This window comes from Oncorhynchus gorbuscha, linkage group LG21, assembly GCF_021184085.1.
Source record: "Oncorhynchus gorbuscha isolate QuinsamMale2020 ecotype Even-year linkage group LG21, OgorEven_v1.0, whole genome shotgun sequence".
Classification (NCBI taxonomy): Eukaryota; Metazoa; Chordata; class Actinopteri; order Salmoniformes; family Salmonidae; genus Oncorhynchus; species Oncorhynchus gorbuscha.
In genome coordinates, this window is record NC_060193.1 from 27126838 (window position 1) to 27145623 (window position 18786).

The 18786-nt window shown below is 42.2% G+C and overlaps 1 protein-coding gene and 1 pseudogene across 4 annotated transcripts; both read left to right on the forward strand.

The window, feature by feature from the left end:
• Positions 1-4730: 4730 nt before the first annotated feature.
• LOC124007651 lies at positions 4731-7139 on the forward strand (annotated as a pseudogene).
• A 545-nt stretch (positions 7140-7684) lies between these two features.
• Positions 7685-18474, forward strand: LOC124007832 (CTD nuclear envelope phosphatase 1A-like). Of its 4 annotated transcripts, none has more exons than XR_006834021.1 (9): positions 7685-8451; positions 11287-11353; positions 12869-12987; positions 14620-14691; positions 14843-14959; positions 15108-15219; positions 16849-16888; positions 17066-17150; positions 17257-17297. XR_006834021.1 is itself a non-coding variant. In XM_046318614.1 (8 exons), exons 1-8 carry the CDS (start codon positions 8347-8349, stop codon positions 17315-17317), a joined length of 738 nt encoding a protein of 245 aa, XP_046174570.1. In that variant the 5' UTR covers positions 7688-8346; the 3' UTR covers positions 17318-18474. The 4 variants fall into 4 exon arrangements, 1 of the variants encoding a protein (XP_046174570.1); XR_006834019.1 differs by lacking the exon at positions 16849-16888 and adding an exon at positions 17839-18474 and having other exon boundaries at positions 7688-8451; positions 17257-17606; XR_006834020.1 differs by having other exon boundaries at positions 16849-17150; positions 17257-17321.
• Positions 18475-18786: the final 312 nt, after the last annotated feature.

Below are 18786 nucleotides of genomic sequence, written 5' to 3' on the forward strand. Positions count from 1 at the left end.
CCGATAGTGACTTTCCCACCATCACCTGGATCGACCATCCAAACAGGAAATCCTTTATCCAGTTGTTCGTTCTTCCTCCTACCCCCATAATATCAGACTTCATTAACAAACTTCATTAACATATCCACATCATATCATACGCCTTCGCCACATCAAAAAAGACAGCTACAACAGTCTCCTTGTTTACCTGAGCTTTCCTTGCTTCGAAGCAGAGCGCTGGGTCCATAGTTCCTCTTGCCTTCCTGAACCCACTCTGATGTGGTGATACTATAACTGTGCTCTCCAGTAGGTACGTTAGCCTCTCCTTATTCATATGTTCCATAATCTTACACACATGTGGTGTTAAAGCTATAGGCCGATTGCTTGTTGGCCTCGTTGGGTCCTTCCCTGGTTTCCGGATTGGTCCCACTACTGCCTCCTTCTAATTGCCTGGTAGTTAATGGTACATTCAACACATTATTTACAGTCAAAGTCGGAAGTTTACATACAACACCTTAGCAAAATACATTTAAACTCAGGTTTTCACAATTTCTTACATTTAATCCTAGTATAAAGTCCCTGTCTTAGGTCAGTTAGGATCACCACTTTATTTTAAGAATGTGAAATGTCAGAATAATTAGTAGAGAGAATGATTTATTTCAGCTTTTATCACATTCCCAGTGGGTCAGAAGTTTACATACACTCAATTAGTATTTGGTAACATTGCCTTTAAATTGTTTAACTTGGGTCAAACATTTCAGGTAGCCTTCCACAAGCTTCCCACATTAAGTTGGGTGAATTTTGGCCCATTCCTCCTGACAGAGCTGGTGTAACTGAGTAAGGTTTGTAGGCCTCCTTGCTTGCACACGCTTTTTCAGTTCTGCCAACACATTTTCTATAGGATTGAGGTCAGGGCTTTGTGATGGCCACTCCAATACCTTAACTTTGTTGTCCTTAAGCCATTTTTCCACAACTTTGGAAGTATGCTTGTGGTCATTGTCCATTTGGAAGAGCCATTTGCGACCAAGCTTTAACTCCCTGACTGATGTCTTGAGATGTTGCTTCAATATATCCACATACTTTTCCTCCCGCACGATGCCATCTATTTTGTGAAGTGCACCAGTCCCTCCTGCAACAAAGCACCACCACAACATGATGCTTCTACCCCCGTGCTTCACTGTTGGGATGGTGTTCTTCGGCTTGCAAGCCTCCCCCTTTTTCCTCCAAACATAACGATGGTCATTATGGCCAAACAGTTATGTTTTTGTTTCATCAGACCAGAGGACATGTCTCCAAAAAGTATGATCTTTGTCCCTATGTGCAGTTGCAAACTGTAGTCTGGCTTTTTTATGGCGGTTTTGGAGCAGTGGCTTCTTCCTTGCCGAGCGACCTTTCAGATTATGTCGATATAGGACTCGTTTTACTGTGGATATAGATACTTTTGTACCTGTTTCCTCCAGCATCTTCACAAGGTATTTTGCTGTTGTTCTGGGATTGATTTGCACTTTTCACACCAAAGTACAGTCATCTCTAGGAGACAGGACACGTTTCCTTCCTGAGCAGTATGACGGATGCGTGGTCCCATGGTGTTTATACTTGCGTACTATTGTTTGTACAGATGAACGTGGTAACTTCAGGCATTTGGACATTTCTCCCAAGGATGAACCAGACTTGTGGAGGTCTACTATTTTTTTCTGAGGTCTTGGTTGATTTCTTTTGATTTTCCCATGATGTCAAGCAAAGAGGTACTGAATTTGACGGTAGGCCTTGAAATACATCCACAGGTACACCTCCAATTGACTCAAATAGTGTCAATTAGCCTATCAGAAGCTTCTGCTTAAAGGCACAGTCAACTTAGTGTATGTAAACGTCTGACCCACTGGAGTTGTGAAACAGTGAATTATAAGTGAAATAATCTGTCTGTAATCAATTGTTGGAAAAAAGGACTTGTGTCATGCACAACGTAGATGTCCTAACCGACTTGCCAAAACTATAGTTTACTAACAAGAAATGTGTGGAGTGGTTGAAAAACGAGTTTTAATAACTCCAACCTAAGTCTGTGTAAATTTCCGACTTCAACTGAACATCCTCCCTCCTATCCAGCACTTCAGGATGCTCCTCTCTGGTTCTCTCTCTGCCCCTCCTTTGACAAATTTGCCGAGCTACGCACTTGGACAAACGCTTTGTCCATCATCTCTGCCTCCTCATCTGTTACTGCCACATCCTTCCCACTCGTCAACACTGGATAATCCCACTCCCTTTGGACCCTACTTATCCTCCCTAATCATCCCCCATACCCCTACATACAAGGTGTGAGTCCTTTTCAGTACTCTAAATGTTCTGTTCCTACTCCTCCGTCCACCATGGGACTGCTTTCCTCCTCCTCCCTGAACTCTTAGGTATAGCCTCAGTAGCTGCCCCCAAGAACGCTGTTCTCACCCAGTTATTCATATTATCCACATCCCCTCCCATATCCACCCGAGCCATCACCTGCTCACTCAGCTCCTGAAACTGATCCCACTTTGCCCTTCCAAACACCCAACTGCCTACTCCGTCCACTGACAACACATCCTCCATCCGGCCTACTGTGCATACCATGGGGTAAAGACCACTCCCTACTGTCAACTCCTCCCATACCTCTCACTCAGTTTCCTGCCATTGCACTAGATACCAGCGTGAGGTCCAAGGCAGACTCTTTCCCTGTGGCTACATCAATCCTGGTCCCTCTGCCATCATTCAGGCACACCAGATCTTTCATTTCTAGCATTTTTTCCATCACTTGGCCATTTCCATCCATCCATCCCCCCAGAGGGTGTTGTGGGAATTAAAATCCCCACACCCCATTACCTTACTTCTATCCTAGCCCTGCACCCTCTTCACCACTTCCAGGTCCAATATCTGACACGGTTTGCAGTAGTTCACTACCACTATCACCCCTCCTCTCAACCACACCTCCAATACCTCTGCCTAGCATCCTGTAGGAAAGTCCTTGCCTTATGAAGGTGGCACATCCCCCTCCCCCTACATCTCTGTCCCTACGAACCACAAAATATCCCTGTATGATAAACTCCACATTCTGTTTGAGCCATGTTTCCTGCACACAAATCACATCAGGCTTGGCTGGCATATCTACGATGAACTGCTTGAACTCCTGCCCATTAGCTAACAGCCTTCCATTGTAGTACTACCACCATAACTAAGATCCAGTAATACATGACTCCACCCTCAGCTGATTGAGGTCATCTCGAACTTCTTCCAATGTCAACCCTGTCATACTCAGATGTCTCCCAGCAGCTTTCACTATTAGCTGAATCCTTACTGTTTTAGACTCTACTTTAGCAGTGCTATTGACAGCTCCAGCTATGAACATCACCAGCTTTCTCTTATCTATGTACAGTATACCATATCGTCTCCCACCTGCCCAGTAATCCCCAGTCTCGATGCTCCTACCCATCTCTCCTTTAAACCTATATCACCCTGGACCACCATCACTGCCTCATATGACACCCCTCCCTCCACTCTCACTTGTTGCACCTCCACTGCCTGCTTCATAGTCTCACACCCACTATATGCCACACTATGAGTACCCCGACAGCTGCAGCACTTTGGTTGTACACCATACTCAAGCTCCCCTCCACACCTGGCACACCTCTTTTTCTTTTTACAGGCTGTTGCCACATGCCCAAACCTCTGGCAGTTATAACCTCTTAAAGGCTTCTGCACATACGCCCTCACATAATAACGTATATATTCTATCTACCCTAACTCCACCCCTTCCTGCTTACTACCTTTGAACATCCACTAGAACGCCTCCTCTCAAATTGTCCCTTACCTCTTTAGTGCAGGAACCCCTGTTATCACCCCTTTAATCCACTGCTTCCCTGCTTGATCAGTTCAGCTGCTTGACACCACCTTCACTCGGGAGAGCTTTTTCCCTCTGTGCCATGTCCTTACAGAACACCAACAAGTTCCCATCTCTTAACAATTTAGCATTGACAACTTCCCCCAATCAACTATGTTATAACAGCCGTCAACCTTATCAGACTCATCGCCCCAACTCCCCTTTCCTCCCTAAACTTCAGAATCACTTTATGCTCCCAGCGCGTCTTGCACTTTATCGGCACTTTCTACCTCCGAACTGCCTCTATTTTTAAAAATGTAACTAGGCAAGTCAGTTAAGAACAAATTATCATTTACAACGACGGACTTCCCCGGCCAAACCTGGACGACGCTGGGCCAATTGTGCGCCGCCCTATGGGACTCCCAATCACTTCTGGATGTGATACACCCTGGAGAGCGCGAGAAGCTATGTTGCTCTCCTCAGATTTCCTTTTCTGTCTCCATAGACCTCTCGCTCCCGTTCAAACCCCTACTCCCTCCATTATTTGTACCACTATGCTCCATACTTGTTTCTCCATCACTATCTCCTACCCTCTCTGACCCAGTCACAGCACAGCCGAGCTGAAACACTGAGTAGTTTGTTTATGAACGATTGTTCACGAGCCACAGCTTTCCAAACATTCAACCAGCTCGACCGGCGTTCGTGCCAAAGTTCCACAAGACAGGAACGGGATTCATTGAACTGCTGGTAATTCTACCTGCATAACAGAATGCTCACTGTTCTCCAGATCCATGAAATCGTATTTATATAGGACACACTTGTATCAATCAATCACTTCATAAATAATTTAATTCCATTTGCTACATTGATAATGTCATGAGGGGAAAAGGAATGGCGTGATTAGGGCTAATAACCAGATGCTTTCTGGGGGCATGGAGTTTTTCCCGACACGAGCTGATCGCCTTGTGTTGAAATGTACATTTAATGCACTCGCACAACTTAATTATTCTTCTAAACGCAAACTTCCATGTTCCATTTAATGTTCAGGTAATCTCTCGTAAACGCAAGACTTTAGTTGGGTTAACCGAGATAAATATCCAGCTGACAAAAGCTAGTCATGATAATTGTCAGATTTGTAGAGGAACATCAATGTTTGAAGAAGGCAGATGAAGAGGTATCACACGCGGCAACCAACATTCTTGCTATAACGTTAGCAAGCTGTTAAGCCTGTAAATACAGTATGTTGTGGGAAGTGTTGCAAGGAACAGAATGTGGAGGATTAATTTTAATACAAGGCAAAATATACTTGTCTGTGGTCACCATATTGTACAGTTGGCTAACTAAAAGCAATATTTTATGAACCACTGGCAGTAGTTAACTAGCGAACATTTGCTTTTGACCGATTATGTGAATTACTCTGGTCGACACCTGAAAAACTACATAAATACAGCACTTAAACGGTACGTCACTTTTCCATGGCACAAATATTTTCATTGTGTTATCTTGTAACGTTATTCATATAGTTCGTGTTGTGCATTAATATCATTCCAATATATTGTGTTTCAGGAAGGAGGTACAGTAGTCCATGTATTGGGGTTCGAGGCCAGTGAAGATGAACTCAAAGAAGGATTGTACAGAACATCTGCACAGAGGTGACTACAAACAAATCAGAAACTCCTTAAATTAGTCAACTGTACTAGCCCACTTCTGCATGTTTTTCCACTTTGAAAATAGGCTGCACTTTCACAATGCCGACTCAGATCCTCTTAGCTGGACTGGAAACTCACAATTTACTGTCCATCAGTTCACCCTAGAGGACATAGGCACTCTTCTCAAACAAACACCTCAGGCCAAAGCAGTGACACTCATCATTGTCTCTCTCTCATGGATTTTGAGGCATCCGTACCCTGCTGTCATATGCCAGAGACTTTAGGCTCTCAAGAAAGGTTTGTCATGGTATATTTATAATCAGTGTCATCACCGGGGCTCCAGGGACCAGAGGACTGGGAGCTAAACTGTCTTAGCCATTTTATGCCGATAGTGTTGTGTGTCTGTTACCAGGAAGAGATATTCAGCATCAATGAGGACCTGCCAGTTACAATACAGAGCAAACTCAGTCATCCTGGATACACAGGGATGAATGCAGACAAATCTGAGCTAGCACACCTGTATTATTTCTGACATGTACTATATGAGAATGAGAAGGAATAAGCCAATTGTGTTGTATGATTCTCTCGTCTTTCCCCAGGTATATCCAACAGCCAACCTGACCTTTAACCTCCACCTGTCCAATACAGAGAGAGAGGCCAAAGAAAAACTGCCGCTTCCATTCGACTTCAGGGAAGAGAAGTGAGATTTATTTCCACTGTGATTCCACAATCCATGCCTTTTCTCCCCAAACTGTCTCGCTACTGTCCTTGCTTGCTGCTGTCTGAATAAGTTGCCTCAAGTGTTTATTGAACTCCGCATTTGTCTTCTTCCAGGAAGTCAGCACTTCTGGGCCTCAGTTCAGGACGGATCCTGTATGAGCCTGATGCCAATGATGATTATGACCCGGAGGACCCTGATGATGATCTTGATTTCTAGAGGACAGGCTACTATCCATGAAAAGCAGTGTCCTAAGCCCTTACAGTTAATGCCACATCGGACATTTACATGCCGGAAACCAAAATAATAGCCTGGGTCCCTGCCTGGTATTTATTTTACTTTCTCAGATGAGATTTAAATTAAAGTCTAACAGAATACCAGGTTTACCGAATGCCAGTTTTTGCAGTGGAGGAATGTGGTTAAGGTGGAGTCCGTGTAAGTAGACAAGAGAGATACTGCTTGTTACAGCAATCAATTCAGGAATATTTCAGCAGAAGACTGAATGATGCAGAGAACAGATGCCTACAGTACATCTATGACAGGTGTCTGTTTAAATCTAGCTTCAAATAAAGGGTACTGTTTTCAGGTTGTCTGTTATGTATTTTTGTTTTATACTAGCACATTTGTAATACCTCAAACTGACACCTTTTTGTACAGTATGCTTGCACTTCTGTAGTTTCTACCGCTAACCACTGGAGTGTGAGCTTGAGTCTAGTGACCACTAGTATTTAGAGCCAGACCCAACTCACCGTAATAGAAGCCACATGAAATCACAGACTTGTAAATAAACCTAAAATTGTTTCTTGTAGTCTTGCCAATTTTATGCCAGAAAGGAGCAACTGAATTCCCTAAACAGGGAAACACTTACTGCACCTGTACATAGCCCACCTATAATTTAGCCAAACAACTACTTCTTTCCCTACTGTATTTATTTTATTTATTTATTTTTCTCCTTTGCACCCCATTATTTTTATTTCTACTTTGCACATTCTTCCACTACAAATCTACCATTCCAGTGTTTTACTTGCTATATTGTATTTACTTTGCCACCATGGCCTTTTTTTTGTTGCCTTTACCTCCCTTATCTCACCTCATTTGCTCACATCATATATAGACTTGTTTCTACTGTATTATTGACTGTATGTTTGTTTTACTCCATGTGTAACTCTGTGTCATTGTATGTGTCGAACTACTTTGCTTTATATTGGCCAGGTCGCAATTGTAAATGAGAACTTGTTCTCAACTTGCCTACCTGGTTAAATAAAGGTGAAAAAACAACAACAAAAACAGCTTGATTTGACTTCTGCATCATATTTCATTCACTTCAATGTTTGTTCGGGGTAATACAACAAATGTATTTGCTTTAGAAATTGGGAAAACCCACACAACTATCAAAGAGAATACACAAGTTTGAAAATTCTGTCCATCTACTCGTTTACTTTTAATTTGTCTGTTTTCCACGGGGACGTGCTGCGCGCAACCGTCAGGTTCGAATCAGGTTGAGAAGACTTCTCCCCGCGGAAGTGACGGCGATGGCGGCTCGCAGTTCGATTCCGGATTTGCTGTGAACTGCAAGCAGTTTTCATGGTGACTGTTTGACTTTTGTTAGTTTTCAGACATTATTTTTCGTCAAATACCACAGATAAAATAAGAGTATTGTTTACTGTTTTCAAATTTCGAAGGACGAAAGTTTTTAGTTTAATGTTCTCCAGGGTTCAAGGTGGTCACCCTACCTAGTTAGCTGCTAGCTTAGCTTGTCGGCGAGACGAGCTGCGTGGTATATTCTGACTCTAGCTAGCTAGTCGGTAGCCCACTCACTGACCAAATTGCTATTGGATAGCAAACGTCGTGCAAGAGTCTACTTTTGTTTTAACTATTGTTTATATAGTAAACATATTCTGCTACACAATGGCAATGCATTCAAATCTATGAGAGTTGTGCAGCAAGCGTGCAGAGGCACTCACACGTTTGCTCGATCTACTCTTGTTAATTTGGATGCGTTTGGTTCGTTTTTGAGAGGTTGTTGAGGTTGTAGGGACGGATTCCAATTCGACAATTTGGACCCTAGCCTGAACCACATTGGTAAATTTAGTTGAGCGGGTTAACTTGTAGCACCTTCGACCTCCTGTTCCTGTGTGGGTCATTGTGTGGTCGCCGACATGCTGAAGACCCGTCAGTGTCTACTTGGCATCCGCACTTTCCTAGGTGTAACGTCCAGAATGTGGGGATTCATCTTGTACATTCTCAGGAAGCACCTACGCACGGTGAGTATTTTTTGAAAAATAGCCAAACCAACTGCTCTTGTTTGTTTGCACATTTGTTTACATTGTCTGGGGTAAGTCGTGTGTGTGTGTGTGGGATAGACATGACATTCAAATGCATTGGTTACTTCTGTCATGGCCCTGTCACAAACCTAAAACAAAACTAACCTCCAGTCATTACATTTACATTTAAGTCATTTAGCAGACGCTCTTATCCAGAGCGACTTACAAATTGGTGCATTCACCTTATGACATCCAGTGGAACAGTCACTTTACAATAGTGCATCTAAATCTTAAGGGGGGGTGAGAGGGATTACTTATCCTATCCTAGGTATTCCTTAAAGAAACAATCATCTCACAGTTTACAAACATGCTTCCAATTCCCTATGGCCACATGGCCCTTATCAGAGCCATAGATAAGAAGGGCACTTGGTGGAAAGTCTTGACAGGTAATGTGCTTCCGGTGGGGCTGTAGGATCAGTTGAAATAAAGACAACTTTTGTAATGGACTCATTAAAAAAATCCTTTTCATTCTGACAATCAAATGCCACTGCTCTCAAATGTTTCTGGGTTACTTTTGTAGCCCTCTACTGTAGTGTGATGTGAGTGTTAGGAGGACAAAGGAAGGCTCTTGTCCGACTGAGGTCTTGCATGCCCTTGATATATGGACAGGACCCACAAGACTCTGGTCACGTTTGCTGATGCCCCAAATATAAACTTGACATTTGAGGTGTCAAAGGCTCCACCTGTCCACCAAATAATGCACCAAGTCCGTTTGGGTGGGTCATATGGTTTGTTTATTATATACTCTGTCTGTAAACCTGATGCCACATTATCAAAGGATTTTGTTTCTGACTTTGTTTCACAGCAACAGAGAGCGAGAGGGGAGTGCTGATATTACATTTAAGTATGTTGTAGTTTAGTCAAGCTCCAGTGTTTACCGCATGTATTGTATTACCTAACAGTGATACATAATCGCTCAGGGCCTAGTCAGTGGGATGCGGACAGTGTTTGGAACATTTCAAGTCGAAATGCCGTATATGAATAAAATAACCATTTGTTTCACAATGTAGCAACCTATTTCTTCCTGAACAATCCGTCATGTTGTGCGACCAAAATATGCTGGAGAAAGACTGCCTAGGCTTGGAATTCTCCGTTTGGGAATTCTCTGGAGTATATTACAGGTTTTCCCACTCCCAGCTACTAATGTGATGATGCCTAGGTGTCTAGCTAAACCAGCTTGTCAACAAGTTTATCAAACGCATGCACATACAGACACTAATACGCACAGTATTTTTATTGTATTGTTTATCATTGTATTTCAAATTTGTGACTGTCCTTATCGATCATTGTTTGTAACTTGAAAATGCTTTGTGGGCCCCAGAAAAAGAAGCTGATGCATCTGCAAAAGCTAATTGGGATACAAATAAGCTAATTATTAGAATTTGGTATGCTAAATTAGGGTTACAATGAAAACCTAGTGGACGGTAGCTGTCTTCACTACAATTGGATTATGGAGCATAAACGCATGCAAATGCTACCAGTCCTTGATCAGATGTGTGCTAGACATATAAGCCAGTTGCATCATAATCTTCAAGACAGACAACACTATGACATAAATGCATCTTCCAGAGGAGTGGAGGGCTCGAGAGGGTTTCTGGGAGGGTTATATCCAGACAATACCCAAGGGCAGTGGTATTGAAACTTTTCAGCGGGGACCCCATTTTTCTTACACCCCCCCCCCCAGACATTCTGGCTACCCCAAATATAATGACACTGTTAAAATCTGTAAATTTGGATTTTACATCAACAATCTTCTATTCATTACATTTTCATCTCTGAGAACCAATGCATTCATTTACTCAATAAAATTGTATTTCCCCCAAAAAAATATATTCAATATATAATTCTCAATGTTTGTATATTGTCCCATAAAATAACATGTACTCTCATATGTTTGTTCCCCCCCCAAAAAGTTAAAGTGCAATTCCCCCACGACTCAGTCTTTGAATACCACTGCCCTAGGGGGTACAGAATGTGGGGTTGTGGGTTCCCCCACCAGCTGCTCATGAACAGGCTACCCCTAGGCCGGGCCAAGCGCCACAGGGCATGTATCAAAGATCTGGCAGTGGGTGTCATCTAAGGGTTTTGGACAAAACAACCTGGCAGCCGCAGACAGTCACCCTGCAGGTCTCCCTTTTCACTTGGCCCCCTATTCCTAGCCCTTATGGAGAACAGAAAGGCAAAAAAGCTGTCTACTCTGTTTAGGGGGAAAAGGAGGGAACAATGAATGGAGTGGGGAAAATCGGTGTGTCTAAATCTGATATGGCTCCCTCTCCTCTGGGATCCTTACCAACTGGTCTGTCATGTGCCCTGACAGGTTTAAGCACAGACCTAATTAGTGCTGAGACCTAATTGAAGTAGAGGAACGCACTGTAAACTTTTGAAATGCTCCCAAGGATAGCAGTAGTCATGGAGGCCTAGGTCTAGTCTGACCCTGCGCTTTTGTTTGTGAACATGGGAATAATGTTGCCAAGGATACCTAGACATAGGCCTACATTTTCCATAACCACACCTTCCCCCAATTAGGCTTTCTCATGTCGGGATCAGACAATGGAATAAATCGGTTTGTAATGAATTTACCAAGATGTTTTTTTTTTTTCATTAAAATTGTATTTCTGTACCATTTCCAAGACAGGAGTAACTACATTTTGCCCACTGTTTTGCCTTCAAATTCATGCAATTTATGCTCACAAATGTAACAAACACTAGTGTCTGTGAGTGACTCTCTTTGGCTGAGTTGAACAAGTATGTTTAATCTCTCTCATTCTGTTTCAGGTAATCCAGTATCAGACGGTGCGGTATGACACTTTACCACTGTCCCCCATTTCCAGAAATAGACTTAGTGAGTACTGCTGTCGCTCTGTCATCCTTTCTGACCCACTCTGCCATTCCTCGATCCCAGAAAACTGGACCCTGTCCAGTTGATCATTATGTATAAACTATAGAAATAGAATTAATAAACACACTGACATGACCTCATAAGGCCTCTGCCCTTTGCTATAGCTTCCTCAACTTTCATTCTGGTTTCAGCTGGTCTACTGCATCTACACATCAGTTGCCAGAGTCCAGTTGTCTTTATTTAGTAAAGTCCTTGTTCAGTAATGCCTTCAAAGAAAGAGCTTTATGTTACTTCAGTTACTCTGTTATTTTTTGTTTTATTGATAACTCTGATTAAGACAAACAGGAAAAAACATGATCACAAAACTAAATGCAATGAAACAGCAACAGATACAATATGTACAAAGCAACTACAACAGCAAAGTGGTGGGCATATAATTGTATACATCTTCAGAGACAACATACTGTATGTGCATGAAACACAGGTGCTCGCTGGGACCTAGGAGTTCCGACTACTAATGTTTTAATGCTTGTCTCAAAGGACAACAGGGGAACCATACTCACACAAATGTGGATCCGTGGTTCTGTAAATCCATTATTAAAGCATTAAGCAGAAATCGCTTCACCATTTCCTGGTTGTGAAAATTTGAATAGTTAGCCTAATTTCAATTTGTAATAAAACAAGCAATTGTAGATTATCGTTGTACCATTTAAAACACTGAAATATATTTTCACTAATCAAAATGTTTGTTTGAAGCTGGTGTACAAAACTGAAAGTAAAAGATGCAAAAGCTAAACTTAAGAACAGGAAGCATAGAAATAGAGAACATATCTACCACTTCTTAGACTTGCTTTCAATGAGGACAGATCTATAACTGTGAATTGGTCAAGTCCCCCGAAAGTTACATGTTGCAGCTTTCATTTCAGTTCCTCTAAGGTTGAAGAGTATGAACGCAACCCCAGTCTCTTCCAAGGGATTTTCTAAAGCACAGACCTGCTTTGTTATCTCTTATCACATTAACCCGATACCTTTTATTGAAGCATGTAGGCGCTTGAAACAGCTAGCATAGTGCAAAACATGTGAATGCATTGACACAAGGAAACTTTTTTGTCACTTGTATAAGATGGTAAAATCATCAGTATTATTGACCCATCTGTCATGTTCTTTATGGTGTTATAGGTTAGATATAAAGCAAGGTGTGTATTAAGTCAGCCTTGGACAAGTAAGCCTTGTCTGAGCCAGAGTGGCCCATACTCTCATTCCCTTTCTCTTGTTTCTGTACCGTGAGGTGAGGCACTTGATGTACAAGTACACAACCTGGTGAACAGGACACTAGACTGTCGCAGGGCCTTCCATCTCCTTATTGCTGAGTGCCAAGCAGAGAGACGTCCGGTCCCATATTTTGAGTCTTGGTTATGACTCAGCCAGGAGCGAACCCCGCACACTAACCGCAAGGGGGGGGTGGGGGTTGTGTTGAACATGTAATAAGCAGGTGTATGTGTTTGTTTGGTCCTTTAGATGCAGTGAAGAGGAAGATTCTGGTGCTGGATCTAGATGAGACGCTGATCCACTCTCACCATGACGGGGTCCTCAGACCCACAGTGAGACCCGGCACACCACCAGACTTCATCCTCAAGGTAAACGCACACACAAGCACACAGTGAATTTGGGGGGTAGTCATGATTTAAATGTTACAAATTGTCGGTTCACTAACAGTTTTTGCTCAACTTTTTCTGACGAGTCTGTCCTTGCTGCTAAAAAATGTCCCCACAGCATGATGCTGCCACCACCATGCTTTACCGTAGGGATTATGCCAGGTTTTTGACGCTTGTCATTCAGGCCAAAGAGTTCTTGGTTTCATTAGAGTTCTTGGTTTCATCAGACCAGAGAATGTTTCTCATGGTCTGAGAGTCCTTTCGATGCCTTTTGGCAAACTAGAAGCAGGCTGTCATGTGCCTTTTTACTGAGGAGTATCTTCTGTCTGGTCACTCTAACATAAAGGCCTGATTGGTGGAGTGCTTCAGAGATGGTAGTCCTACTGGAAGGTTCTCTCATCTCCACAGAGGAACTCTGGAGCTCAGACTGACCACCTCCCTGACCAAGACCCTTCTCCCCCGATTGCTTTGTTTGGCCGGTGACCAGCTCTAGGAAGAGTCTTGGTGGTTCCAAACTTCTTACATTTAAGAATGATGGAGGCCACTGTGTTCTTGGGGACCTTCAATGCTGCAAACACATTTTTGGTACCCTTCCCCAGATCTGTGCCTCGACACAATCCTGTCTCGGAGCTCTACGGACATTTCCTTCGACCTCATGGCTTGGTTTTTGCTCTGACATGCACTGTCAACTGTGGGACCTTTATATAGACAAGTGTGTGCCTTTCCAAATCATGTCCAATCACTTGAATTTACCACAGGTGGACTTCAATTTGTAGGAACATGTCTAGCATGATAAATGGAAGCAGGATGCACCTGAGCTCAATTTTGAGTCTCATAGCAAAGGGTCTAAATACTATTTTAAATAGGACATTTGTTTTATTTATCATTTTGCTTTTCTCTTTGTCATTATGTGGTATTGTGTGTAGATTGAGGATTTGTATTTAATAAATGTAAGAATTGTATAATGCAACAAAATGTGGAAAAATGGAAGGGGTCTGAATACTTTCCGAATACACTGTATATGGCCATTTCTTTACATATGCTGAGTATAGTTGATAGTTTAATAACGAGGACTGCAATCACTTTTGTGAGTCGCACTGTGGTTGTAGCAGGAGGAAAAGAGAAGCTCACTTCGTTAACCTCCAAACTGTCAAAACCATTTCATTTTGAGACTGGGGTGAAGTCAAAAGTTCTGCAAGAGCTGTTTTTCCAGCTATTATGAGAATTGTTGTGCGTTGACTGCTTCTCAGCATGCATGTTTCCCTCACTCCCTATGACACTTGTAACATGAATGTGCTTTGAGAGGAATATTATCTTGCAGAGAACCCACAACAAGCCAACTAGGTAAATACATAAACTGTTCTACTATGGGGTTGTCTGATTTTATTCTATTCATTACTCATTTTGTTTGCAGAGAAAGTAAATGTGGATTGTTCTAGCATCTTTAAAGTGCGCCTCGGCAGAAATATTTTTTCCCATGTTCCATATTGTGGCAGCCCACACCTAAAATGACTGCAGTGAAAACACTTATCTTTCCTGTATCATATTGGAGATCATGCATCTAGATACGTGTTGCATCCATTTCCCCTCTCTCTCTCTCTCTCTCTCTCGCAGGTAGTCATTGACAAGCACCCTGTCAGATTCTTTGTACATAAAAGGCCGCACGTTGACTTCTTTTTAGAAGTGGTAAGTAAAAATGTTGTCCTTGTGAACTGTGAGTTCTATTTTGTACGTCATTGTCAACAATGCTGTGCTCTGTTTGACCAGTTCTTTGACTATAAATGATGGCGTGAGCCTAACATGTATCCTTCGCTGTGTGTTTGACCCCGCTCTCCAGGTCAGCCAGTGGTATGAGCTGGTAGTATTCACGGCCAGTATGGAGATCTATGGCTCGGCAGTGGCAGACAAGCTGGACAACAACAGGAACATCCTGAAACGCAGATACTACAGACAGGTATCACTCTCCCCTATCATCTGAACACAACTGATTTATGTCTATCCACATCTTTGTGAAAACTGTACTCTATCAGTGACCTCGTTTCCCCTTTCTCATTTATTTACGATCTGCTTACATTTTCTATGTCTTCTTCCTGTGTCTGCAGCATTGCACGTTGGATCTAGGTAGTTATATTAAAGACCTGTCTGTTGTACACAAAGACCTGTCTAGTATCGTCATCCTGGATAACTCGCCTGGAGCTTACCGGAGTCATCCAGGTGAGGTTATACACATATGCGTGCACACACTCACACAACACAAATGTATGCATACTTTGTGATGAGATGATTATGTACAGTTGAAGTTGGAAGTTTACATACACCTTAGCAAAATACATTTATACTCAGTTTCACAATTCCTGACATTTAATCCTCGTAAAAACCCATGTCTTAGGTCAGTTAAGATCACCGCTTTATTTTAAGAATGTGAAATGTCAGAATAATAGTCGTGATTTTATTTTCCAGTGGGTCAGCAGATTATAAACACTCAATTAGTATTTGGTAGCATTGCCTTTAAATTGTTGATTGAACTTGGGTCAAACATTTTGGGCAGCCTTCCACAAGCTTCCCACAATAAGTTGGGTGAATTTTGGCCCATTCCTCCTGACAGAGCTGGTGTAACTGAGTCAGGTTTGTAAGGCCTCCTTGCTCGCACACGCTTTTTCAGTTCTGCCCACAAATGTTCTATAGGATTGAGGTCAGGGCTTTTGTGATGGCCACTCCAATACCTTGACTTTGTTGTCCTTAAGCCATTTTGCCATAACTTTGGAAGTATGCTTGGGGTCATTGTCCATTTGGAAGACCCATTTGCGACCAAGCTTTAACTTCCTGACTGATGTCTTGAGATGTTGCTTCAATATATCCACATAATTTTCCATCCTCATGAATGCCATCTATTTTGTGATGTGCACCAGTCCCTCCTGCAGCAAAGCACCCCCACAACATGCTGCCACCCCCATTCTTCACGGTTGGGATGGTGTTCTTCAGGCTTGCAAGCCTCATTTTTCCTCCAAATGTAATGATGGTCATTATGGCCAAACAGTTATGTTGTTGTTGTTGGTCTGTTTCATCAGACCAGAGGACATTTCTCCAAAAAGTATGATCTTTGTCCCCATGTGCAGTTGCAAACCGTAGTCTGGGTTTTTTATGGCAGTTTTGGAGCAGTGGCTTCTTCCTGGCTGAGCAGCCTTTCAGATTGTCGATATAGGACTTATTTTACTTTGGATAAAGATACTTTTGTACCTGTTTCCTCCAGCATCTTCACAGGGTATTTTGCTGCTGTTATGGGATTGATTTGCACTTTTTGCACAAAAGTACGTTCATCTCTAGGAGACAGGACACGTTTCTTTCCTGAGCGGTATGACGGCTACGTGGTCCCATGGTGTTTATACTTGCGTACTATTGTTTGTACAGATCAAGCTTTTTGGGGGAATTTTCCAAGCTGTTTAAAGGCACAGTGAACTTGGTGTATGTAAATGTTTGACCCACTGGAATTGTGATACTTTGAAATAATCTGTCTGAAAACAATTGTTGGAAAAATTACTTGTCATGCACAAAGTAGATGTCCTAACTGATTTGCCAAAACTATAGTTTGTTAACAAGAAATTTGTGGAGTGGTTGAAAAATTTGTTTTAATGACTCCAACCTAAGTGTATGTAAACTTCCGACTTCAACTGTACATCATTCTAGGTCATATCCGCCTAGGTGAGCTTGTAATGATTGTTTTAAATGTCAATATGTTGTCAAACCAGTTGCTGTCCGCTTGGTGGGTGTGAGTGGAAGGTTGCCAGCTCTTGCACGTTTTTAAGCGAACAAACACACCAATTCAAACATTGCCGTTTTCTATAGAAACCGTGATTAGCCTTGTGACAGACTTGTGAGAATCAAGGTAAGTTGGCAGCTACCAAGGAGCAACCACCTGTACCCTATTTATAAAAGTAATGTTTTGTTGATTTTTCAACAGCAGATCATTTTGTACTCACCTGGTTTTACATACCAATTATTAGGTTTCACAACTCTCCTACTATCCTTATTTTGGTTTTGAATGTCTGTATTTACCTTCCAGACAATGCAATACCTATCAAGTCTTGGTTCAGCGACCCTAGTGACACAGCACTCCTTAACCTGCTGCCTATGCTCGATGCACTTAGGTGAGTATTTAAGGTATTCGGATGGATGATGATCCTGCACTGTAGCAGTGTTTTTCCAGTTACCTGGTAGCATGACAAATACATAACCCTTACAACTGTCTGCTAGGTTCACCGCTGACATCCGATCCGTCCTCAGTCGAAACCTCCACCAGCACCGGCTCTGGTGATTGGCTGATTCTGCGGGGAGGGTCTCGCTGATTGGCTCTTTTTTTTATACCCCTTCCCCCTACCTGCTCCCAGCGCTCCGCCGTTACCACGCAGTGGACCTTTCACTCCTCTCAGAAAAGGACCGAGGAGAGAAGGGTTAAAGCAGAACATCCAACAAGGAATGAACGGAGCAAGATCTGGAGAGCCAGCAAATGACTGGGGGGAAGCCAGCTTTTTTCTTCTTCTTGTATGATTTTTGAAAAAAACTAAATGGAGTCTCTCTGCCTTAGTTCCTAATACTGACTCTGTGTAAGTACGCATGGGGCTGAGTCTTTTTGTACATGAATTGGGAGAATGCTCACGTTTGTTCGTCATGCTAAACTTTTGACGTTACAAAAATAATAGGGACAGCAAGGCAATGAACTAGACAAGTTTCCATCCTTTTTTTCTTACATGTCATTAGTCTGGACTGCACCTCTAACGACGCCTGTTATTTTACTCTCTCTTTCTCAACTTGGTACTGGACCTTACTTCTGTTAAGATGGCCAAGAGGAACCGGACGACAGGATTAGATGGAGGATGATAGTTTTGATTGGGGGAATATAAGCCCTGTCAATCAACCAGGGTAATTCATGTGTCGGGGGTACCAATGAGTGAGTTATGACAAGTAATTTTACGCAATGAAGATTCGCTACACAACACAGACCTCTCTGGATGAAATATAAAGCAGTCTATTTTTTATTTTTTTAATCAAATGACTGTTGGTTAGACATGATCATTTATCTCAAGCTTTTTCCTCAAACCCATTGTAGGATGTAAGGCTGGACTGAAGAACTTATGAAAGAAAATAATGGTTAAAAAATATTTCAATTTCTCATCTTTCAGTTACCATGATGTATAGTATGACATAGACATCTCCATTATTGAAAATCTTATGCCCGATACATCATTTCAATTTGGGATTTGCACTTAATTTCTGGATTTTTACTTTGTTGTTTTGTATTTGAAGCAGAATGAGAAGCCCTTTTGATTGTTTCCTGTTCCCCTGACTGTATTGGTTCCATTGTCTGCTCCTGTCTTTTCAATGCCATTTGAACAATTTCAGTCTTGTCAAGACTGCATCTTTTTGGCTCAGTCCCCAGGTCTGTGTTACTAATAAAACACTTGTCAGTATTGACTACTTTTATCTGGCTCTCCTTTGTAACTTCACACAGAATCACGGGGCTCTCAAAAAGCATCCCAGTTGTGGTGTTTTGTCTGGTTGTATTTTGTGGGAATATGACAGAATGCTCAGGAAAGGGGGACCCGTTTTGAATTGAGACAAATGTCATAAATTGACATTGCAATTTTATAGGACAAGTAATAAATGGTGATATTCTGTTTCTCAATAAGATCCACTGCCAAATCTTACACTTGGCTGCCCTCATGGGGTAAGATGAGTAACTGCATCATGATCTCATTCCCCATCATTGTCTCCGCAGCTTGACAT